The following is an 18,877-nucleotide window of genomic DNA, read 5'->3' as shown; positions in this document are numbered from 1 at the left end:
TTGTGTGCGCTTCTGCCAACTGCGTACTGTGGAAGTGATGCTCTGTGACTCCTGACACTAGATCATAATACACCATGCAGGTACACTGTGTAACACTCACTCTTGGAGCCCTGAGCTGCCATTTAAGAAGACTGATGATCTGGAAACCACCATGCTGGGGAGGCCATGTGAAGGTGCTCTGACAGCCAATCAAACTGAGCCTGTCCTTCAGCCCTCCCAGCCTCTCTCACCCAGGCACTGCACATGTGAACGAAAGAGCCATCTCAGAGGCAGATCCTTCAGCTCCGGCTATTCCAGACCCCAGCCCTCTGAGCCCTCCCCCGCAGTGCAGGTCATTTCAGCGGAGGCCCACACATGAATAGGAGTTGTCTTTGTTGTGCCCTTTCTAAATCCCTGACCCAAAGAATCTGCGGTGGTTCTTTTATGCCATTACATTTGGGTTTTTGTTTGTTTGTTTGCTCATCAAAATAATTGGGACAACTGGTAATTCTCATTATCTTGTTAAGGTAAAAGTTTACTTTTTTGTCACAGAAAATTAGTTCAGAGGTAGGCAGACCAGGGCTAGTTTGGTGTGCTCGTGGTCAGCAGAAGTTCAGATCCCTTTATCCTCCCTGCTGTCTGGCATGTGGACAAAATGGGTGGAGCTCCAGCAGCCATATTGGACCAGAAGGCAAACTTGAGGATGGCAGAAGCAAGAGCTGAAAGGAGCCTGGGTATCTGCTAAGAAATAGAGAAATCAGTTTCTTCTCTTCTTTAAGACACTCTTAAGAATCAAAAGATCAAAAGTTTTTGGATCTTTTTGATTATGTAACGAAAAGTAATGTTAACTGGTAGAGAATTTGAATACGTGAATCAAGAACTTAGGAACTGGTTTGGCTAGAGCTAAAGGTTTGAGAATTTTTAAGATAGAAGCAGTAGTTGAAGTTCTGGGTGTAGAGGAGATTGCCTAAGGAGAGTATGGAGTGAGAAGAGAGGAGAGCAGAGCAGAGAACCTCAGGGAATACCAGCAGTTACTGGAGGGCAGGGGAGGTGAGACTGCAGGAAGGGCTGGAAAGTGAGAAGGAATCCAGGAAGGATGGTGTCCAGCAAATCTGGCCCCTTCCCTCTAGGGGGAAGCCTAGCTGGCAGCCCCTAATGTGTTCCCCATGTGTACACAGCTAATATGGAACTTCCCTTTGTTTTGCAAGGCTGTTTTGATGAAGCCCTTCTACGTGGGACCAGAAGGAAGCTCCTTGAAGTGTGGGGTCAATTGTTAATCATTTTTATTTTCCCAGTGCCTACCACAGTGACTGGCATGTAGCGAGAAGGCAAGAAATATTTGCAGGCGGAACTGAGTTGAACTGCTGTTGGCAAGGAAGTCGTGGGAAGGGAGGGTTTCAGGAAGGAGGAGTGGTCTGCAGTGCCAAATATCGAGAACAATCGAGTAAGATAAGGCCTGGAAAAGGGCTGGTGCCATTTGGCTCAGTGTATCTGGCAGTCAGGACATTAGTGACCTTGGGGAGAAGTGTTTTCACGGGGACGTGGGGACAGAACACAGTGGTGTGTGAGAAGCCCAGGCAGGGGTGAGGGCAGGAGGTAGGCTGGTTTTGCAGCATCAGATAATGAATGAAGATGAGTCAACAGCAACTACCCACATGGCCATTTTATTCTGTGCTCAAATAATATAATGATTTTATAAGCCTCATTGTACACACTTTGATGAATCCAAGACAGGGCTGTCTTCACTGTACAGCAAACAGGTCTTACAGCGTGGCTCACTCTAATTTAAGGAGAGCCTGTTTGTTGCTGATGGAGAGAAAAGATGTCAAAGTGGTGGCTGCTGGCTTCCCTGGCGGAGCGGACGGGTGGCATCCCAGGTCTGTGTTATCTGGGTGGGGACCAGTTTTGCAGGTCCAGGAGCCCTATTTACCAGGGGCTTAGGGAAGTTGATGGATTCCTGCTTTCCAAGCTTATAGGAGAGTATGGCATAAATCCACACCACTCAAATTTACTATGTGTAGCCTCATGGGGATGGGGCGGGGGGTGCCGCAGAGAGGAGGTGGGAATCTCCTTAAAATGCAGATTCTGATCCAGCAGACCTGGGCTGGAGCCCGGGCTTCTGCATTTCTAACCAGTTCCCCCACCACACTTTGAGTAGCAAGGATGGATTTTGGAAGCCGATTTTTCTGAACTTTCATTGCTTGTCACCACTCATCATCTCCTAACCACCCAAGGATTGCTTCGGGAGCATAGAGGCCGGGAAAGAGGGCCAAGTCTTCCAGGTGTGCTGGGCTTCATGCAGACCGCATGTCTTTCTGGTCGCACCTTCCATTGGCCTGGGCATCTCCATGGCTCAGGTTACATATTTCTTTAGTCGAGTTCCTAGCCTGATGGGAGACCTGGATTGATGGACTTCTCTGTGAAGGGCCCAGGGCTTTCCCAGTGATTCGTCTGCCAACCCTTGGCAAGGATGGATGGCCTTCTTCCTCAGGGCTAACCTACTCCTTTAAGGATTGATTCTTCTTTGTTTTGTTCTCTCGGGGCGACTCTCCAAGGGCTGGGGATGTGCTGGCCACAGTGTTTACATGAAAAATAAGACGAATCCCATTTAGAAATAAATAATCCCATCTGGAAACTGGAGAGGAAGGTGGGAAGAGAACCGAGGAGTGCTCCTGGAACAAGCTGGTCAGCGAGCGCTGGCCTGATGCCTGACTGCATTTACCTGCTCAGACATCCCTGAGCTGCACCCCGGATCCTTGTTCAGTGAATGTGAGCAGCAGATGCGAGCTTTGCCTGGCATTTCACTGGCGCTGGGTACTCACGTGAGGCTGCCTGGTTGAGATCCCAGGGCTCACCGGTCCTGGGGCTCTGAGCTCCTGGAGAGGGGCTGCTGAGACCCATCAGTCACCTGTTTGGCTTTGTTGCTGAAGAGACCAGGGCTCGGTCTACTGCTCGGTCTAGATCTTCTGGCATCACACTATCTATGAATACCCTGATTCAAAACAATGAAAACCACAAAATATAATAGCCTGTAAAAATCATGACTGCCTTAAATTTAAAAAGGCGTTTTCCCAGCGAACCCAGGTACTCCTCAGGTCCTCCTCTTGTTTATTCCTGGAGGCCTGCTATGCCAGGAGGCCGAGAGGAGTAGAGTCAAGGGGGCTTTGAGCTCCAGCTTGCAGGCTGAGGTTTCTGGGGAACCTGTCTCTTCCGGAGGCCACACTTTTATTCTTCACACTTTGGGCAAGTGTGGGACCCTGTGGCTACTGGACACCCTTCCCTTCAGGGAAAGGTATAAAAAAATTCCTGTGGGTCTAAAATCCCAACACATGCCCATGTTATGTTCTTTTGTCTCTTTCTATCTCCCTCAACTTTTTAAATTTTTCATTTTTCGTTAGAAAGCCCAGGTCAGCCTGCCTGCCCCCCTTGCCGGAGAGCAGAGCTGTGCAGGCTGGTCAGCCCCGATGGGCTCGGTGCCGCTGGCCATAGAAGCAGACACAGGATCGGTGTGGCTCACGGGGACTTAGGAGGGACACTGGCTCTTCAGACGTTTCTTCTCCACCGCCAGTCTCAAGGCCTGAAGGAGCTTGTCCTTGTTATTCAGGATGTTGTACTCAGAGAGCTTCACCAGCTTGTCAAAGGCAGCCTCTGTGTACGTCAGCTCCTTGGTAGCGTATGGAGTTTTGGGGCCATAAATGTCCACGTGGCCCTGTTCCAGCTCCTCGGGGCTTCGCTCCACACCTGAGGCAGCAGAAGGACTTGCTGTACACAGAGGGTGGTAATGACTTGTGTCTGTATCTCTCCCCATGGCCCATCCCAGCACACGTGGGCACACACAGCCGTACGAATACGCATACACACATGCACGCACACGCACACCTCCAAGCTTCTCAGGGGAGGGATGCAGCTTGCCCATCTTATGGCCGCCCTAGCAGGACACAGCGCCAGGCACCTAGTGGGACGTCAATAAATGATGAATGACAGAAAGAGTAGAGGATGACATTGCTGGCTCATACAGGGGTGGGGGGCTTTGCTTTCTTCCCAAAGCCAAGGTTGGTTCAGACTAGAGCTAAACTGGGCTTCCCTGTTAGTAAAGTCAGAAGACTGTACAAGTCTAAAGATAGGAGCTTTCAGCCCAAGGCCAGCGGGTGGTGGGAACCGAGCTTGGAGGTGGCTTACCTGGGGCCTTGTACTTCTGGAAGGTGTCGTTGATGAGTGGGAAGAAAAGCACGATGGGGGCATCAGGCTCCTGGGAGCTCTCCATCAAGTAGCACTCCTTGAGGTTTTCCTCGTCCTCTTGCAGCTCGTATCTGGGGAAGGGGATGTTCTGCACGGTGCAGTACTCACATGTTTGTTTCATGGGCTGGAATAGCACCGGACATGTTGGAGGTTTAGGAGGGGTGGGGTGGGTAAGCAACATGGAGTTCTTAGATCCAGCTTCCTGATTTCCGCAGCCAACCACTCAGGTCTCCAACTACTTTGCCTCTTTGTGCTATTTTTAGAATGAAGGACCTGAGGCAATAGGTTGGTGTGTGTCCAACTGTAAGCTCCTTCTGAAGGTGGACAGGAGCCCTTTCAATGGTGCTTCACCCAAACACAGGCCTGGGTAGGTGTGGGTGGCAGCCTGAGGGTGACTGGAGCTATGACACGTCTGGCCATGTCTGGCCAGGCTCCTGTGGGTTGTGCACGGCCTTTGGAACAGACAAAGGGCCACAAGGCTGGAAAGGACTCTGAAAGGTCATCTTTATAAACATGACATAACAGAAAGAGCAGTGGACTGAGAGTGTCAGAATCCCCTTACTTCCGCCCCTCGTTCCAAGCTCACTAGCTGTGCGATCTTGAGCAAGCCACTTTCCCTCTCTGTGCCTCAGTTTCCTAACCTATAACATGGGAATAAGAGAGTTGTGCCATCCACCTCAAAGAGCTGGTGTAAAGATCAAGTGAGAGCACGTGTAGGAAAGCACGTTATCACTCATTTATAAACTTGCGCCCTTATCATTGGTGTCGTGCTCATCCCCTTTCCTGGGCTTCAGGATAGGACTGTATTAAAGGACACCAAAAAACAGTTTCTTTCCCCTAAAAGGCCAGAACTTTTCAAAGGTAAATAGAGAAAAATAAATAAAAACCTCTGGTCCTGGCTTTTAATATAATCACATGGAGGGGTCATATTTCCTGGGGAAAAGGACAATGTTATGATTTTGAAAATAGGACATTATAAGCTCTTGAAGTGGTACAAAACTTTAGAATTGACTGGACTCCATTAAGGGTATTTTTAAAAAACTTTTTTTTTTTTTGCAGCTGATGAATTGCCAAATACAACAAATGCTCAGATAATATAATTGCTGAAATAAAACTAGAATTTGCTCCATGGGTCTCTTTAAAGCCCACACTGCATGTGAGGGCCAGCTGGCTTCCCCCCTGAGGTTTGGACAGCTAACCTCACATCAGGTAGTGCAGCTTGAGTTTCTCTGATGCTAAGTCTTGGGGCCTGCGGGGAGTGCGTGTTCTCCCATTTCCCAGTTCCGTGAAGGCTCAGTCAGTGGCCTGTCTCAGGCAGGAGCCTTCCTTTGTCACACTTGCCTTTGTCTGGGACCCAGCACAGTAATTGAGATGGATGATGAGGTCGACTTTTCTCTCGGGCCTAAGGAGGGGCGGGTAGCTGGAGTTGACGAAGAACGCAGTGTCCAACAGGCACAAGTGGTTCACAGACTCTGTCAGCTGGTTTGGGAAACCATCTAGCACCGTGTCTGAAAGCCAGGATTTCCAGTTACCATCACACCCTGGTGGCCTGATCTCAGCGGGTGATCACAGGCAGCTGGTGTGGATGGAATGTCCTGCCTGGAGCTGCTTCACCTGGGCCTGGGCCTTGGGCACTCCCCCGTGAGTCCCAGTGCCCCTTGGGGTGGGCTGGTGCAGAATAGCATTATCTTGGGGTTGTAGCAAGCCTTTCATGGAACACACGTAGAAACCCACTCTGACTCGGCCACAGAGCTTAGGGGGTCGCCGCGGTATAAGACTGTCCTGTAAATTTGTGCACAGCCTGGGCCCAGAGCCAGCTGCCCTTTCTGCCCCAGACAGTGAGAATGAGGATCATTAGGCCAGGCCAAAGCAGCCACTTGCAGGCTGTGGCCAAGGAGAATACCAAAGATGGGGGCAGGTCAATCTTCGAGCCTTAGCAGGGTGGGGAGGGGCACCGAGCTGAGGCCGCATGACCACAGTTTAAGACCTGGCTCTGCCACTTACCATTTCGGGGTTCTTGAGCTGGGCCATCCTGCCCAACTCTCGGGGGCACCATTCACATTAAAAGGTACCCCCAGAGCACAACGAAAGAAAGTCAGGACCCACGTTTCCCCAACAACGTCCTAACTTCTACCTACTGGGATTGTTGTACAGATTCAAGTAACTAAATACCAACACTGCTCCAGCTACGCTCAGAACCTCACTAAACATGGAATACACCGCGAGGAGAGTCTGTCCCCCGCCCCCAACGAACATGGTCAGAGGAGCTTGGCCATCCTTCCCCCACGGCAGCTTCAACAGGCACTTCCCCTTTATCCAGGCAGGGGCAGGCGGCCAGGGAGGGTTACCTCTCCACATGGAGAACTGGCTGTTCTGGAGGTAGTCGGTGTGCAGCTGCAGCCCCAACAGGAAGTTGTGGAACTGGGACACGAAGGACCGGTGCGTGAGGATGCTGCGGAAAGTATTGGACAGCCACGACCCTGGGATCACCACCGCAGTGTCCAAGACATTGGCATCACATTTGGGGATTTCAGGCAGGAGGGGCTCATCTTCTGCAGGGGAGAGGGGGGATGGAAGGCAGGTCACAAGAGCTGGGGTCCCCAGATGGCCCAGGTGAACCCTGCATGGTTACCCGGCACCCAGGGGTCAGCCACTGTAAGTGAGGTTTACACCTTCCTTGCCTGGTTGTTAAGGCCCTGACCTTGGAGCCAGGAGGACCCAGGTGAGAGACCAGGGACAGGGTGGTGAAGAGGTGAGAGGACAGGTAAGGGCGGTGGGTAGAGAGGATAGGGAATCTAGAAGAGCCAGCTGTAACTGTACTCGTGGATCCCTACCCCCTTAGCTCTCTGGGCACTGTGCCACTCTGCCGGCCCCTCCACCACCCCCAGTCAGGCACAAGCTGGCCCCTGGAGCTTGTGACCGAGCCTCGATCACCCTCCCCTCCAGGCAGGGAAGACCTCACCCTGGCTGTTTTCTCATCTCTGAACCACAGACATGACGTTGAAACATGTGGCAGGTGGACTGGGCCTTAGTTTGTGACCCACCCCTCCCCTGCATTACCCAACAAGAGGGGAAGCTGTGGGGTTACCCACCGATATCATGCACTCTCTCCCTTGTCCACCTGTGGAAAAACTCCTCCGAGCTTTGGGACAGATTCCAGGCATCAAGCAAGTTTAGTGAGAAGATACTGCTCCACAAGCCTAGGGAGCAGGACCAGTGTGAGCAGCTCTGCCCCAGAGCCCCCAGCCGCCCGAACATGCACTGCTTCTACCTTGGCCTTGATGTCGCCTCCTGGTCAGGCTGCTCAGGGGGTGAGACAGACTTCGGTTTCCCTCCCCCCACAGGGCAGCGGGACCTCCATGACCGATGAGGACATGCTGGCAAATGCAGGAGGGTCCCATGCTCAAGGGATAACCCAAACCAGCACCTGCACCCAGGACAAGATCCTGGGGGAACGGAGCAGGCCTCCCTGTCACTCCTCTAATTCAAAGGAGGGGGGGACTGCCCAGCATGGGGTGGGGTGCCCACGGGCCTCCAGGGCCAGGAGTCACCTAACATGTAGCACATTCGCGACTCTGGGATCCTCTTCATCAGCCGCCCCATGAAGAACTCGGAGCCGAAGAGCTCGGTGGGGATGAAGGCCCCGTACTTCTGCAGGCCCACCTCGTAGGGGGAGAACTCGCACCACTCTGCACAAGAGGCAGCAGGGCAGGGTGTCAATCTCAGGTCTGGGCAGCCCGGCCCTCCCTCCTCAGGGCTCCTATGGATCCTGGGCCTTGCGGGGGCTGGGACAAGGAGGCCGCAGTTCCCCCATAAGGCACATGGGGGCGCTCACGACTGGCTTCTGCGGGCCAGGCAAACGAGCTTTGCAACCTGCGTGGCTCATTTGCTCCACCCAACGGGATAAATAGAGGCCACAACCGACCTCGAAGCAGGGCAGGTTTCTAGAGTCCCACACTCTGGGCACCTTAAGTACCCCTGTCCCATCAAACCTCTGCTGCTAGAAAAGCCACAAGCCCCCACCAGCCTGTCCCAGCCACACAGAAGGGGTAGCAAAGTCAAGATGGAGGGTGGCAAAGGTATGTGGTGGGTTGTGTGTGTGCTGGGGCACTGGGTACCTTTGCCTGCTGAGAAGGGACACCCTTATAAATTTCTAGCCACCAGTGTTACCTCTGAAATCCTGGTTGCTTACATCATCCTTGACATTGATGGTGAGGTAGATGGGCAGGGGGTTCTGGCCCTGGCACAAAGCAGCACGCTGATCTGACAGTTTGGATTCATTTCTCTGTGGGAAAATGAAATGATGAAGGAGAAGAGGCAGGCTGGAGGCAATGCAGAATAAGGGGGACGGTCTGGAACACCAGCAGGCTGTTTCCTGGCTCCTGAGCCCACCCTGCCGCTGTGTAGGGCCCAGCTGACACCAGTCAAACCTGCTCTTAAAATGTACCCATAGAAAGTTTGCTCGTCCCTGGGCTATTCACCATCCCAGATGTATGGACAGGAGTGGGACTGAATCTATAGTTTAGGGTTGTCCCTCAGAGTCCCAGGATTCTCCTTATGTCTCAAGGACCAAAGAAAGCAAAGGTAGGGGTGGAAAAGGCCACCATTGTCCCTCTTCATCCCCATCATCTTCCACCCCACATACACTGGAGCAGGTCCATTTTTCTTATCTGCTTTGCATGTTGGGCTCCCTCATAAAATTTGTTTGGGAGGGGGAAAAAAGCTGCTTTAAAACATTTTTAAACAAAAGGCTTGGAAACGGTGCACAGCTGGCAGCCAAGGTCCCTCTAAGTCCCCAGAGCATGGTGCTGCTAAATCGGAGGGGAGCCTGCGGATCAGCCAGGGCCACTGGCCACCTCCTGAAATGAATCAGCCAGTATAGACAGGCCAGTTGGGGGGTTAGAGGCCTATGCTCTGACCCTAGGCTCTAAACTGCCTGCTGGGTGCCCATCCATGGTTATTCAAGTGTGCGAAGGCCCCTGATCCTGTGTGGGCTACAAAATACACATGTGGGACAAACAACTCTTGGGCCTCCCTTGAAAGGCAAGCAGGTACCTGTCATAATGGCCCAGAGATCCGGGCACCGCAGAGCTGACTGTCCTGGAAGTAAACTACAGACTCAGGGAAGAACACACTCCATACTCATTGTCAAGGGGGCCCAAGGGAAAGACTCTCCTGCCTTGGCCAGAGTGAACAGCAGAGACCTCCTAATTTCAATCCTACATTTGCTTTCCTGGGAACTTTGGCTCCTCCTCATTCCAAATCCTAGGCAATACTCAGGTGCCTGCTGTCAAAAGCCGGGGTGCTTTCCTCCTCATCATCCGCGGCACTGAGTATTGTTAGAAATATTAACTACCACTCATTGATGTAGTTCCCATTGAAGGAATAGCACAGAGCAGGACCCGCATTTAAACCCCATCCTGCCTGAATCCAAAGGCCAACGCCCTCCGTCTCTGCCTGCCCTGCTTCATCGTAAGCACAGGTTAGATGGTGGGTTATCAAGAGGGGGAGGGTGGGCAGGATCCATCAGAAGCTGTGAGCGCCTCAGTTCGGAACCCCCATTGCCTAGCACAGTTTCTGACATGCAGGAGCTACTGAATTTTTTTGAAAGAAAAAAAAATGAAGGAATGAATGCCCTTTGAAGATGAGGTTTAGGTCATCCTTCATTTTAGGGATGACCATCTAGGGACCTCCTAGAAAATAATTTGCTATCCTTCCATCTCCTGGCGAGTTCTGTTTGGAATTCAGAACTCCTTAGATACTTTTGGGAGTGGGGCAGAGAACTGTGGGTCTGGAGAGAAATTAAGTGGGAAGCTCTGCTTTGGGGCCAAGTGACAGCTGCAGCTGGCTCCTCCCCGCGGCCTGTGCAGCTGGAAGGGTCTGGGTGTTCGCTGAGCTCGGGACCACAGTATCCCCCTTGATGCCACCGCTCCACCACATCCCCCAGGGCGCCCCCAGCAGCTGAAGCCCCCAACACAGACTGCTTCTCTTCTTGGGCACACAGGGCTCAGACTGTTGGATCTCAGAGCAGGAAGGAACCTCCTGGGGCCCATCCTCTGTGAGGCTGCCATGAGAAGGAGCCCTACAGACCTTCAGCTACAAGGAGTATAATTGACTAAGGGCCTCAGCTGCTATGCTCTGAAATCCATGGCTGGGTTTGTGCTGGGGTCACACTTCCCATGCGGCTGCTCCCAACACATGACTGAGAGCAGCAGGGATCCTGAGGCAGGCGCATTCATGCCCATGGAGGGCACCAAACCCTTCTGACAGACGGCTTGTCTGGAGGACTCTCCAAGGGCCTTGCTGAACCTTCTAGACCAGCAGTCTAGGATGCTTCCACCCAGGCTTTCTTCCCTCTCTTCTCCACCTGGGGTCAGACTTGTATCAGGGTCCGATGCCTCTCCAGGCTCCTCCAGCTCCCTCCCCGCGTCCTCTAGTGGTGTCTTGGCATGTCTCTCAGAGGCCATGCTGCCACTCTGCAGGACTACACCTAAGCCATCCCCACCACAAGAGTCTTAGTCATACACTAAGGGGATGTGGGAAGACAATTTCACCATCTTCCTCCATCATGCACTTGGGCACCTCATGCTTCCTACAGTCCACAGATGAATCTGCAGGTCTAAGCTAACTTCCTTCTGCTGAGAAGTCAGTCCAGATCCACCCCCCCAGGCCCACCCCATGAAGAGAGAGAGCTGGTCATCGGCCAGGGCAGGCTGGACCTCAGAAGCAGCTGAGCACCTACCTCATCCCCCAGACAGGCCTCAATCAGCAGGCCCCAGAAATCTGTAAAGGTGACCTTGTAGCCTTCCTGGCTGCGCTGCCAAAGCTCCTCCTGGAATTTGGACAGCTGGTCTGGGAACAGGGCAGGCATCTTGTCCTTGACCACGTGCCTCCGTGCCTCAAATATGGCGGGCTCCAGGTTTTTGGAGGACCAGTCGGCGTCACGGTATAAGGTCGCCATGGTCCTGGAGAGAGAGACACGCATGCGGATAGAACTGAACCAGTCCTAGTCCAGTTAACATTGGACCCTGGCCAGAGAGACGGTGGACAGACTGTGGGAGACCCTAACTCACCAGGAGAGGAGCCTGGAGGAAAGGGGTGAACGTTATTATTCATAGTCACAGTGGCCGCCGTGTGCCTAGTATAGCATGTTGCTTAAGAGTGAGGATGCTGGGAACGCCTGGGTGGCTCAGTCAGTTAAGCATCTGCCTTCAGCTCGGGTCATGATCCTGGGGTCCTGGGATCGGGCCCTGCATCAGGCTCCCTGCTTAGAGGGGAGTCTGCTTCTCCCTCTCCCTCTGCCCCTCCCCCGGCTCATGTTCTCTCTCCTCTCTCAAATACATAAATAAAATCTAAAAAAAAAAAAAAAAAAAAAAGGGGGATTTNGACCCAGATCTTCCTGTTCAAAACCAGACTCTGCCACTCAACTAGCTGTGTAATCTTGAGCAAGTTATCTAACTGCTCTTCACATCAGTTTCCCCATCTGTGGAATGGAGAGAATTATAATCATAGCTACCTCAAAGAGTTACTGTGAAGATTACACGAGTTAATGCAATTTAAAGCGGTTCGAACAGTAACCGGCACAAAGTGCATGCTGGGTCATGGAGTAGTGAGGCCAATGTTAGAATGCAGCCTTGCTGATTCTAAATCTTGGACTCTTTCCAGTCTGCCACATTCATTCCCATAATTACAATGCTGGCTACAGATTTATTTCCCCTGCTTCTCTTAACTTATATGGAGGCAGAGGGAAGGAATAAAACAAAGACAGAGATCCCTCTAGCCCTGAGTCTCTTCTTGGCCTGGACCCACCTTTTCTGTTAACGTCAGAACAGCACCCGGGAACCCCATGTCCTAGGTGACCTTGTCTGCAGTTTCACTGTTGTCTGAACAGTGGCCTCTTCCTTCACAGGGCTTGTTTCTGGTCTGGGAAGGTGGGGGTTGGTCAAGAGATGTCATCGACAAAAAGCACCCTGCTCTCCGTAAGATTCACTCTTACTTTTACATATTTAAAGAGCTTTCAAAACCATTACAAATGGTTGATTTTAAAAGAATACTTCCCAGTGCTTTCCCAGGCCAGGTGACCCTTCCCCCTCCCCCCACATCCCCCTAAGTTCCTCCTAGTCTCCTGCTTGGCCGGCAGTGCCAGAAGGATGCAGGCACCCCTCGACTCTGATGGAAGCAGGTTTTATCTCCTTAGTGTACCACCCATGGGCTATGCCAATAAATGTCAGCTGTCTTTCTGTTCCATCTGGGCTGAAGCCTCGGAGTTCCTGATGCACCAGCAGCCCTTGGCCTTCCAAGAGCAAGTTCACATCCACTGCTCAAATGAAAGTTACCTAGAGCTCCTCCAGGATGAGGGGCCAGCTTGGGACCTCAAGGGCTCAGAGGCCCACCAGTCCCTGACAGAAGAAGATGCAGGCCTGGTGGTCAAGGGGCCCTCCCACCCTGGACCAGGACTGTGTTATGACGTCAGTCTTAAAATATTCTATCATAAAAATATTAAAAATTATGTTTTATGATTGTTATATTAAAACAAATATAATAATGTTGTTTATTAATACATTTTCTTCAACCTAGAAGTTCTTTTTTTTCCCCCCTATCTTAAAAGAAAGTAAAACCTTGTGGGCCTCTACAAGCACTGTGGGCCCCAGGCACTGTGGCTCCTGCAGAGAAGTTGACCTCACACTGGCCTCGCCTTGTGGGGCTTGCTCTCCTTGCTCACCAGCAGAGAGTGAGGAAGCCGCCAGGGCAGAGAGAGGGGCGAAGATGGGGGTGGGCTGGGGCGGGGGCCGCCAGAGCAGCTGGGCCTGCAGGGTCGGAGAGGGCAGCTGCCTCTGCCTGCAGGATGGGTCCGTGGCAGGAGTGGTTTCTGCACAGCCAGCCACCGCGTCCCCGCATCCCTGCTGCAGCCCCGAGGCACCCAGCACCGGGAGCCTCTCACAACGACCCCGTGGGGTCAGTGCTATTGTCATCCCCACTTTACAAATTTGGACACTGAGTCTCCGAGAAGTGAAGCCGCTGCCCAAGGTCACACAGCTGTAAGGGGTAGAGCCCCGGTTTGCCAGTCACGCTGCCTTGGGGCAGGGAGAGCCCCGGCCGGCCTGGCGACTGCTTGCTCTGGGCTCCCGCGGGCAGCGGCCCCCAGGCCTTACCAGGTGGCCCCGGAGAGGCCAGTGATGTAGCTGGCACAGTTCAGGAGGTTCAGCTTCTGCAGTCCCAGCAGGTGGCCGTACATGGCGGTCATGGATCTCGTTCCACCCCCCGTCGCCATGATGGCTATCAGCGGCACCTGGGAGCGTACAGACGCAGATGGTTGGGGCACTGCGGGCTGGGGGACATGGACTGACAGACAGGCGCTTAGGAAGAACGGTGGAGGAGGGAGAACTGGCTACAGACAGCAGAGAGCGAGACACTGAATGACCTGAAAACTGCCTTTCACAGAGTGGTGGGCCCCCTGCTAGGTCTAGAATTTGATCTTTGCTCCAAACCCCATAGTTGGTGAGGGTAAGCGGCTCTGAAGCGCCCACTGCTTCGTCAATCAGAACGTTGTGGCTGAAAGAGTTCTTAGCACTGTTCGTCTAGCGCCCAGTTAACAGGGGCTGACGCTGGGTCCAGCGGGCCAAGGGATGCTCTCGAGAACCCAGCCAGTGTGCGAGTCCCTAATGGTTCCTTCTGGGCAAGGATAGGATATTAGGGCACCAGGCCCACACCTGGCACATGACAGGTGCTCAGTATATACTATATGCACAACAGCAGGAATCACTGAATTCTCGACATGGGAAGGAGCAGGGTTGTCACCTCTGGATTTACATAGGTTTAAGATGTCCTTGGTGCTTTTCCCTAAAGATGGGAGAGTGGGGAGGGGGATCCTTGCCAAGGTGTACTCTCTTTGAGCAGGGGCGGTGAGATCCTTCTGTCTGCTAAGCCCCAACACAGCCCTCCTCCTGCATGAGGGCTCCATCCTCTCGCCTCTGGTCAGCCTCAGAAAGCAGGCACTTGGAAGATGACCTGCTGCCTGGGCGGGGGGGGGGGGGGGGTGGGGCCCNGGTTGTGGACCTCAGTCCTACCAGGGAGGTGACAAAGGGCTCTAACCAAGGCACACTTTCTGCCCCGTGGGAAGAAGCTAGCCCTGCAGGGGAGGCTGCTGCTCTGTAGTTTCCCACTGCTGTTTTTTTCTGAGGAGTTGTGTATGTGTGCATATTTGGGGGGAAAGAGAAGTCGAGAACAAAGAGCCCAGGGCCTTTTGGGTGGAGGTAGCACTGGCTGGGGAGAGGAGGCCATTGTGTCCCTGCATAAGTAAGACTTCACTGTCAGCTCAGGATCTGTTCGTGCATGGGGAGGAGCAGCGGGGGCTCCTTCCTTTCTCTCTCTACTTTGCCCTCCCCTTGCCGACACGCAACTGAATCACATCCAGCACAGCCCTCAGCCGGGCACCCAGGAAAGGCAGTGGCGAGGCCACCATGAGGCAGAGAAGGGCTTGGGGCTGGCCGGCAGGGTGCGGTGTGGGTGGGACGGCTCGGCTCAGAGGGGGACGAAGCCCGGCCGGCAGACCTCTCCTTACTCACCTCGTCCACAGGCAGGTCGGCCTCCAGCTGCAATACCTCCTGCAGTGCCTGCGCCACCACCGGCTTCCGCTTCTGCAGGAACTCCTGCTCTGCCGGGCACAGGCTGAAGCCCAGCCGCACGTCCAGCGTCTGAGGGCTACGGGGACAGGGGACCGTGATAAGAAGGTCTGTAGATGTCACCGCCATGAAGACACGGCTTTAGGGTCCGTGGGGCGTAGGCTTGAAGCCTGGTTCTGCCATATACCATCTCTGTGACTTGGGGTCTCTGTTTTCTCTTCTGTAAAATGGGGCTAATTGTGTTTAACTCACTGCATTGTCTCCAGCACTTAATGGCAAATGGAAAGCCCCCAAAGCCTCAGCTGACACACTCTCAGCAGGTCCTCGACAAAATCGGGACTCATCGAACCCTCTGCATCCTCAGCCCGATCTGGAAAGTCCAGGGAGGCTTCTCCCAGGTATCTTCTAAAACCCGAGGCTAGACATGGGTGACAAGGAGCCCTGGAGTCCTTTTGGCCAATCCCTCTAGACCAGGCTCTATAGTAAGGGCTTGCCTGTGGAGTCCACATTCCTTGGTAAGTTCTCCCTGCTCCTGGAGTAAATAATCCTTCTGTGTGTTTGTGCACCTGACAAAAACCCTTCATAATCCTGCCATCACCCTCTCATCCCTACAGGTCTGCAAGGCAGGAGTCGTAGCATGTCTAACACTTGCCTCCTTTTTACCATATCCCTGCCCTGGACAAGGCCAGGCTCCTGGCCTGGCAGCCAAGACCCTAGCTGATCTGTGCAACCTCACCTGTTGCAATTTCTTGGAAGGGCCCATTGGCTTTCAGATCCCAAAAGCAGTCCTGGTTCCAAGGCTTTGTGCAGCCCTTGCCCTCCCCAGAAGCTTCCTCCCTCTGCCTACTTACATCCCTGGTGTCCTCCCAGGCTCAGGTCCCCAGGGACTCTGGGTGAATGGGCATTGACAATTTATGACCTCAGTCTTACTTAGTGGCCTGAGTCACCAACCAGACCACATGTCCTTGAAAGCAGAGCCTGGGAGCTCTGCCATGTTTCCTCCATGTTGAGCACAGGCCTAGAGACACAATTATAAGGAAATAACTCTTTCCTTGGCCTCAACAAAAAATAAATAATTAAACAACAGTAATGACAACACTGGTTGATAGTTGCTGAGTGTCCCTCTTGTCAGACAGATCACTGATTTTTGACAAGGGTGTCAAAGGACAATTCAGAGGGGAAGAATAGTCTTTTCAACAAATGGTGTTGGGACAACCGGATATTCACATGCAAAAGAATGAAGCGGGATCCCTATTTCACACTGTATATTTAAGTTAACTCAAAACCTGTCATAGACCTAAATGTGAGAGCTAAAACCACAAAACTCTTAGAAGAAAACGGGAGTAACTCTTCATGATCTTGGATTAGGCAATGGTTTCTGAAATATGGCACCAAAAGCATGGGTGACAAAAGAAAAAATGTGCATGCACCGGACTTCACCAAAGTTCAAAATGCCTTTGCTTCCAAGAACATTGTCAAGATTGTAAAAAGACAACCTCCAGAATAGGAGAAAATATTTGCAGATCATATATCTGACAAGGGACTTGTATGCAGAATATAAAAAGAACTCTCACAACTTAACAATAAGAGGCAAGTAACTGACTTAAAAAAAATGGACAAAGGATTTGAATAGACAGTTCTCCGAAAAAGATACAAAAATGGCCAATAAGCCCATGGAAAGAGCTCAACATCACTGGCCATCAAAGAAATGCAAATAAAAGCCACACTTCATGCCCTAGGTTGAGGAAGTCAGAGGGACAGACAGAAGGAAGGTACTTTACCAGGGTGTAGACTTCATGTGTAATTCACAGTTCTCGCCCTGGGAAGGGAAAGACAGCAGCTTTTCAGGGATGACAATTTAGAGCCAAGTTGTCCCAAGCAAAGGAGGGGCATCTCACCACACAGCCCACCCTGATTGACTCAGCACACACGTGTGCACACGCATGTGCATGCGCACACACGCTGCCCTCATTTCCCCTCCTGGGTTGCCTCTATGATCCTTAGCTCAGCCTCTACACATTCTCTTTGGCTCCACAGCGCAGCCTGCAGTCTCCTACCCCACAAGCCTCCTCTGCCCCACCTGAGACACCCCCCCCACCGCGTCACCTCCGCCCCATGCCCCCCCCATCTCCCTCCCACAGGAGCTCCAGGCTGTGGGCTGCGCTGCTCAGGGGCTCCTTCTCACACCCCGGCCCTTACCACTGGCAGGGTGACGGTCTGGCCATCGGGGAGGCAGTCAAGGGGCTGGCGGACAGCGCTGTTCTTCCTGTGTGCACAGCAGCAGCAAAGCTGGAAGGATGGGCGGGTTCTGTGAGGGAGTGAGGGGCTCCTCTGGCAGCCCCGCCTGTGCCAGTCCCCTCCACCGCCCCCACCGCCACTGTCTCGTACCCCGCGGCTGCACTGGCTCTTGGGCACATCCACGTGCATGCAGGGCTGGAAGTACTTGGGGTAGTGGAAGCAGGCTGGGTTTGGGGTGCAGGGCTCCTGGCAGCACGAGACGCGTTGGGTGTGCTGGAAGGACTCCTTCACTGTCACCAGGAGGTCCTTCACTGGAAGAGAGGAAAAGAGGCCTGAGCCCCTAGAAGCCTCTCACTCCTCCACCCTAGCTTGGACCAGGAGAAAGCCAAGCTGGAAGAACCCCCGGGATGGGGATTTAGAAGCATCTAGGGCACTGATTAAAATGCCTCAGAGTTTCAATCTGTAGGGCTGGGCAGGGCCCAGGAATCTGTATTTAACGAGGCTGTGTGTGATGCGGACAAATGAGGTCCCCAGCAAGCCCTGAGATGTTGAGTCCTCTGGACTGGTCCTCTTAGATTCTGCTTCTCCGGGAGGTGCCCTGCATGGAAAACGGGCCCTCACCATACCACCAGTTTAGGGGTGCAGTTTCTTCCTCCCTCCCTCTTCCATGTGCATGCAGCTGCCCTGCTCTCCTCTCTTGGGATGGGGCTGGAAGCCTTGCATGGGTGAGATGGGGTGGAGTGGTGAACAGAAGTATCTTGTAACTGTGGATCTCTCAGGTCCCTGCCGGCCATAACATGCTAGGACCCTCTGTGGGAAGGGGTACATCTAGAGGGGCCATGGGTGCTGTCAGCACCCACCTGCCCTGGGGCTGACCACTGCACCAGACCAGGCATGCAGCACCGCCCCTGTGGGCAGAGTGGGCCGTGCTGTGCCGCTGAGCCCAGCCCAGGGCGCTCGTCATGCCTGAGAGGTTCTGAGGTCCCATGGGTGCTTGGAAGAGCAGGCAGAGGGTCCCTACAGAGGGTTCATGACCCCTGAGGGTGAGGTGATCCCAAGGAGCCCCGGCCAAGCTCAATGGGGACTGAGCCCAGAGCAGCTGTGGGAAGAAACACTGCCCACCCCCACCCCCAGCAGAAGAGGTCAAAGGACTCACTTTTCCTGCTCTTCCTCCGCCTCCTGCATTCTGCATGAACCTCCAGGCGGGATACTTGCCGAGACTGAAACAAAGGAAGGGAGGGTCAGTCTGAGCACCGGCTGCCCCTTCCCTCTGCCAAGCCAAATGGAGATAAACCAGGGGATCGATTCAGCACTAGTCTGATTTTGGGCCGGCTCCAGGAAATGATGCTGTGCAGCTCACATTTTCTGAACCCAATCAAGGCTTGTCATCTCATTAAGAGATGGAGTATTTGAAAATGAAGCTGTCCTGAAAAATCTAGGCTGTATGGTCATCATTTACTAGGGGTGATGTTCTCAGCTACACATCAGGGATGGAGGCTGTGTGATTGGTCCAAAATAAAAAGAGGCAACATTGCACCGTGAGCTTTGGAATGAGAACTTCCAATAAAATAGTCTTCTAAAAGTCAGATTCTTTTACCACAACCTCCCCAAGACTGATTTCTGGGGGAGAGATCTCCTCGAATCCTGAGGCTTTAGATGCATTTAACTGAAATGTCTGTACCGATAGCTGAATTATGAAAATCTTTTAAAGCACTGAGCTGGTAGAGGAGTTGGAGCCGGAGGGAAATGGGACAGAGGCTGAATGTGGGAGGAGGCTGCTTCCAAGTAGGTGCTTTTAT

General features: G+C 53.0%; 1 protein-coding gene across 2 annotated transcripts in view; it reads right to left on the bottom strand.

The window, feature by feature from the left end:
• Positions 1–883: 883 nt before the first annotated feature.
• PLA2G4E (phospholipase A2 group IVE) overlaps positions 884–18,877 on the bottom strand; it is a 60,455-nt gene continuing 42,461 nt past the window's right edge. For both annotated transcript variants that reach the window (XM_011227789.3, XM_019801981.2), the window contains 14 exons: positions 18,235–18,298; positions 17,229–17,389; positions 17,040–17,129; positions 16,622–16,659; positions 14,784–14,919; positions 13,371–13,507; positions 10,961–11,183; positions 8,389–8,503; positions 7,770–7,907; positions 7,311–7,418; positions 6,567–6,770; positions 5,560–5,726; positions 4,159–4,342; positions 884–3,720 (listed from right to left, as the gene is read on the bottom strand). In XM_011227789.3, coding sequence (XP_011226091.1) covers positions 3,503–3,720; positions 4,159–4,342; positions 5,560–5,726; positions 6,567–6,770; positions 7,311–7,418; positions 7,770–7,907; positions 8,389–8,503; positions 10,961–11,183; positions 13,371–13,507; positions 14,784–14,919; positions 16,622–16,659; positions 17,040–17,129; positions 17,229–17,389; positions 18,235–18,298 — 1,983 coding nt within the window. In that variant the 3' untranslated portion in view covers positions 884–3,502. The remainder of the gene's footprint in view (positions 3,721–4,158; positions 4,343–5,559; positions 5,727–6,566; positions 6,771–7,310; positions 7,419–7,769; positions 7,908–8,388; positions 8,504–10,960; positions 11,184–13,370; positions 13,508–14,783; positions 14,920–16,621; positions 16,660–17,039; positions 17,130–17,228; positions 17,390–18,234; positions 18,299–18,877) is intronic.

The sequence above is a fragment of the Ailuropoda melanoleuca genome, chromosome 5, assembly GCF_002007445.2.
Source record: "Ailuropoda melanoleuca isolate Jingjing chromosome 5, ASM200744v2, whole genome shotgun sequence".
NCBI classification, from domain to species: Eukaryota; Metazoa; Chordata; class Mammalia; order Carnivora; family Ursidae; genus Ailuropoda; species Ailuropoda melanoleuca.
The sequence above is the reverse complement of the archived record's forward strand: the minus strand, read 5'-3'. Positions and strand labels throughout refer to the sequence as shown.